The 5,633-nt window shown below is 39.3% G+C and overlaps 1 protein-coding gene across 1 annotated transcript; it reads right to left on the bottom strand.

Moving 5' to 3' along the window:
• Positions 1 to 3,023: 3,023 nt before the first annotated feature.
• LOC147638220 (tetraspanin-8-like) lies at positions 3,024 to 4,394 on the bottom strand. Its single transcript, XM_086795194.1, has 2 exons — positions 3,683 to 4,394; positions 3,024 to 3,534 (listed from the first exon to the last, which is right to left on the bottom strand). The coding sequence occupies exons 1-2, from the start codon at positions 4,178 to 4,180 to the stop codon at positions 3,232 to 3,234; spliced, it is 801 nt and encodes a 266-aa protein (XP_086651320.1). The 5' UTR covers positions 4,181 to 4,394; the 3' UTR covers positions 3,024 to 3,231.
• Positions 4,395 to 5,633: the final 1,239 nt, after the last annotated feature.

Raw genomic sequence — 5,633 nt, 5'->3', positions numbered from 1 at the left:
TTGTGATAAATGGAAGCTTGGGATGAGATGGGCTGGCAATGCAATATGTGCCCTTCAAGAGACTGCAGAAGACTTCATTATATACTTTTTTATTGACAGCTACATTTGTTCTACCCATGCGCATAGGGTGACTCTTATGGACAAGGACATGCACACCAGCAGGCTTATAAGATATAGATTTGAGAAGTTATTGCATCCTATACCATTGAGTGACTCTAGCGCACTCAATATCTTGAATGTCCCACCAACTAGCAAACCTAAGGATGCAAGTATAAAGATTGAGGATTTTAAGCATGATAGGGATACTAGGACTGCATATCAATTAAAGACTGAGAAGAACAAATAATATATGGCTTCTGAGGAAGAAAGGGCAATTGATGAAGAAATATTGATGGGGGAGATGAGTTGATGGACCTTGAAGAGAAGAATCTTTCAGGATTTAGGGAATGTACCTAAACAACTTGTTGTTCAGGTAAAATATTTTGCTGATGGTGCAGAGTATTTTGATATAGCACCTTCAAATACAGAGATGCTATCAAAGAGAAATCGAGAAATAAATGATGTTGTGATCTTGATATCTCCCAAGTATGTAAGCTATCTTTTTTAAAAATTTATCTACTGTTTTTTCAAGATAAATGCCTAATTTATCCTTTTATTTGTTTTTTGTAGGCTTCTTTTGGCCACTCTACCCCCAGAGGCCTATTATCCTATTTTTTATTAGACCCTATAGTCTCTCTTTTTATGTTAGAGAAACAAGCACCAATTTTAGTAGACTCGAAGAATGGTTGAGGAGATGCGACTTTGAAACGATGCAATATGTAATTGTACCGTATAATGAAATCTAAGTATTTTATTTTAAATATGTTTTACTTTGTTTTATGTCCTTTTATACATCTCTAACAATTGTTTTTTTCTTTTCTCTATTTTCTAGGAGCCATTGAGTGTAATTATAATTGATATCAAGAAAATAAAGACACGTGTCTTGAATGTATGCATGCAGAAGCCAAATTGTAAGTTTTTAATTTTAATAGAGATTTTATTTAAGATTCAATTTGTATTAGATTGAATAATTTATGTGGTTTGTTATTTTGCAGGGCATCTAAATGCATAATAAGCACATTAGAAACACTCCATCCTCCACTCCTTGACAATAAAACTCCACATCATTTTTTCATTTTGCCTATAAGTTATAATAACATAAATGATAACTTTTAAGTTTGTAATAAAGCTTTAGCTAAAAGTCTAAACAAGAACTATCATTACCATAGGTTCCATTACAAACTAATGGAAGCTCATGTGGATGGAGAGTGGTCGCAAAACACATGGAGATACATGCAATCAAAATTTCTAGTAGACATATTAAAAAGAGTAGCCTGTGAGTATTTTCGATAGACACATCAAAAAGAGTTGTGAAAAAATTAAATATTTTCCTTGAACTTTCATATTCTACTAATATATACTAAGATTTTCGTCATAATGTTTTGTAGTTCACAACTTCATGTTATTTAGCAACATACATTTGGTGGGTGAGAGCAAAGGCAATCATATTAATGCTCAACAATAGTGTGGATCTTCCCGCAGATCCAGATTCACCACAACCATCAACCCCACCTATTATGGCAAAGAAGCAATCAAAAAAGAAAGGACCTATCATGTCTCCATCGAATCCTAGGAGCCTTCCTATGCATTAGGCCTTAAAGTTGGGTCTTGGAGCATAGAAGAGAGTCTTATTTTGATGTGATGGAGGCCATGAAACTTTCTAATATCATGAAGAAGACATAGATACATATCTTTTAAAAGTCTCATGGCCATTGGATATTTTGCTACATCATGGTTCTAAGCTTTAAAGCCCAACTTTTAAGCCCTTTCAGAGCCTACAAGAGGGCCTTAGAGCTTAATAGAGAAGCCGATTTTGATCTCATCACTCTCCATCCTCTCAAAATATCATGAAATTTTCCTTTCATACGGCAACAACTTTCTACCAAATTAAAATGTGCATGGGGCTAAAAACAGTTGCTCAGGAGTAGATTGAATATTTGCAAAGGGTGAAAAGGCTAATACAAAAATTAAAAATTTGTGAGGCTTCTATGCAATTCATTGTGAGACACCCTTCTTTCCCCCTTGCAAATGAACCTTGATAAAAGCCTCATATCTAGTCCCATGTCCACATTTATTAAAAGCTTATAGAAATTCTTCTTAGCGACTATCTTTTTTGGTAGAGAGCCTATTCAGTAGCCTCTCTAGCTTTCTTCATTTCCATATTACACATGCATGCACACATGACTCTACAGTTGTTGACATAAAGATGATCCTCCACCCTCTAGGTAGTTTGCTACCCTCTCCCTCTATCATATATTGCCATAGATACTAGCCTACTCTATATGCTCCTTTGTCTTATCTTTTACGCATGCATGCATCTCCTTTTTAAAAATGCCACGACCATTCTTGTGAATATCTAACTAACTACAATAGCACTTAAGCCTGCAAGTTTCATCCAAATCACACTTGAAATCATGTATAGAATCCTTTTTATGTGCTATATGCCACGACCATTCTTGTACTAACTACAATAGCACTTAAGCCTGCAAGTTTCATCCAAATCACACCTGAAATCATGTTTAGAATCTTTTTTATGTGCTCTATGTGGACTTGGAGTTAAGAATTATATGTACTATGTGTGTCTCTGTAGGCTTGTAGGCTGAGGCTTCTCTTTTTAATCCTATTGCAATGCCAAGGAGTAAAAAATTGCATAGCATGTTTGTGATATAACCAAATCCAATTCTCTTTTTAATCCTATTGCAATGCCAAGGAGTGGCATTGCAAGGAGCTAAAAATTGCATAGCATGTAGCTTGTTCATCAATCCAACTAGCCATAAGGAGGAATTATGAATCTCTGTAACACAGGGCCGTTTTTTTGGATGATGCCGTACCAATCCCTGAGGCACACCATGTACTATCATGAAATGATTCAAAAATTGGATGTAGGTCGCACCTTTATATCGATCAAATCAGGAACATGGAGACCTATCGGTACATAATAAACGATCATGGGAGCACATATTTTATCATTAAAATTAAATCGGCAGTATGGAGACTTAATGATGACCACACGTTTTATGAAAGAGGATGTGGAAAACTATATCGTTTTCTGAAAAAATGTTAAGAAACAAAATTAACGCATGGGCTCGAGAGATGGTGGGACTGTGAACATGACCTTGAGAGACTCCGTGCTTAGGCATTATAACCGTAGGATTTGTCTCTCCTCACGTTTCTGAGAGCGCAGCAAGCTACACTGTAGACGATGATGAGGAACACCAGCACGACGACGTTGACGATGGCGACCTTGCGCCAGTCTTGCTTCACGTTTTGAAGAACCCCCGCCTTGCAAGAGTTGCAGGCGTAGCACAGCTGGGAGGCATCATCACTCCAAGCTTGGCAATCTGCGTCTGCGCCCTCATTGGTTGCGATTATGGTCCAGTTGGTAGAGGTTACGAAGGTGAAATTGCAAGCGGTGGGAGGTTTGCAGCATCCGGACTGCATGATCATCAACATTGAAAATTAAGTATACGCTTTAATTCTGAGCAAAGCAAGCTGTCAATAGAAAACTATATTATGAACTATGATCAAATGCGCCCCTTAATTTGAGAGCAATATCCATGAATCCGATGGCCTTCTTGCATACCTGGATGGCGGAGAGGTCGGCGCTAGAGAAGGCGGCGCTGGTGGTGTAGTCGTCGTCGAGGCGGCTGCAGAGCTTGGAGTCGGCCAGGCAGCTCTTGATCTTGTCCCAGTTGCTGGCCTTGTTCACCTGCTTCTGCAGCCAGCTAGAGTAGCTGCCCAGGTGGAATTCTTTGAATCCTTTGCCGGAGACGGCGTCGCCGGCGCCCTCGTTGGTCACCACGAAGGCGAACACCGTGAAGCACAGCAACAACACAATGAGGAGCAGCATCACCGCGGAATAAACCCACATCACCCACGTGACGCGGCAGCAGGAGCCCACCAGCCCCGCCAGAGATACCAGCAGTAAGAACAGGCCGATGATGATGACCGGCCATTGCAGGAAGCGCATGCAGTCTGTGCTGTGCTTGGTTGCAAGCCATATGCCGGCACCTAATATGGGGATGGAGAGAAGGGCGGTGAGGAAATTGAGGATCCCTATCAGATGGTTGCTCACGCCCATATTAATCTGCTTTGATTCAATCAAACTGATCACTGCACCTGCTATAAGCTAGCGAAGTGTGCCGGATCGATCACAGATGGAGCTGAATTTGCAGAGGTGATCTCCAAGAGCTAGAGGAGCTGTAACGTACGTAGAGTTCAAGCAGAGATTGTATGTGATGCGTGTGTGGGTGTGGGTGCGGGGGTGGAGGGCTAGTCAAACAACCACACTTAAAAAGCTGATGAGTTTTATGTGAGAAACCTTCAGCGATATATATATATAGAGAGAGAGAGAGAGATCTTGGCCTACGTTCATGAGCACGTGGCTATCAGCCTATCGAGACGGAGTCCAACGTCCGCGTGTGCCAACGCGCCTAATGTCTGTACAATGTAGGACCTTGTATCGTTGACGATGTCAATTCCAATTCTCACACTTTCAAAATTTAAAATTCGAGTTGTGCTTTCCTACACGCCTCAATTTTTTAACGGATGAAGGTTAGGCATTCTCTCGCTTGCCCCAAGGAAATGGGTTTTCCTATAGTGAAGCACTAAGAACAAGAATAAGGAATGGGTAGTCTATGCCATTGAGGTAGAAAATGATACTTGACCCAATTTCTTAAGTAATTTTTGAAAAGCTTTGTGCTCTATTAATCTCACTACAATAGTATCACTATCACAGCATACCAAGGCTTTTTATGAGACACTTTGCAAAAGGTAGCGTGCTTTGAAGGAAAATTTGATGGGCCACCTCACTAAAGCCTCGATTCTTGTTGAAGTTTTGCTAATAGCGACACTTTAGCTAGGCTTCAAATATTGTGGCACTAGAGTCGCAAGGTAACGAATCAGCCCCCAACTCTTTTGTGATGCATTAGCAATGCTATGACTGCTTGCTTACAAAAGTTATAATAAGCACTTTCTCAGTTCTTCTCACACTGTACAACACTTCCCTTGTATTATGAGGGAAAACACCACTTGGCTATACCAGAGCCAAATGTTGAGCCTTGTGTGATTGACCCTTGAAATTTCAGAGGATTATTATGACGGAGATATCGATGCTCTTTTGTAACTCACTAGTATCTCAATGATATAGCAAGCCTTTTGTAGAGAGTAGACATAATGAATTGCATAATATGTCCCTTCTTCATCATCAACCCAACTAGCTATAAGCAAATTTTGGACTAAAAAATAACCCTCTAAGAAATGCCATGTTAGCTTTTTCTTTAAAAAATGGGCTAATGGTTAATTTTTTGCAAATCAAACCAAAAAAGGAATCTACAGTTTGTCGCAATCTTTTCAATGATATATAGCATGCTAGATAATTTTCCTTATTCAAGAAGTCTCAGGGGGTGTACTACTAAGAAACCCTATGTATCATTACCTCCTATGATTTTTTTATGAATAAAATAACCCCTTTTTCTTTATGGACTTACAAGTTTTTTTTTTAAATAGATTTAAAAAACCCCTTCTATAAATGT

The sequence above is a fragment of the Cibotium barometz genome, chromosome 5 (assembly GCF_041138505.1).
Source record: "Cibotium barometz isolate CiBa-2024 chromosome 5, ASM4113850v1, whole genome shotgun sequence".
Taxonomy (NCBI): Eukaryota; Viridiplantae; Streptophyta; class Polypodiopsida; order Cyatheales; family Cibotiaceae; genus Cibotium; species Cibotium barometz.
This window is presented reverse-complemented; position numbering and strand designations above follow the sequence as displayed.

Excerpts from the sequence above, each read along its gene's own strand:
- LOC147638220 (XM_086795194.1), bottom strand. The coding sequence starts at position 4,180 with ATGGGCGTGAGCAACCATCTGATAGGGATCCTCAATTTCCTCACCGCC. Across the intron at positions 3,535-3,682 it reads CCGACCTCTCCGCCATCCAG|TCCGGATGCTGCAAACCTCC; the intron begins GTATGCAAGAAG and ends ATGATCATGCAG.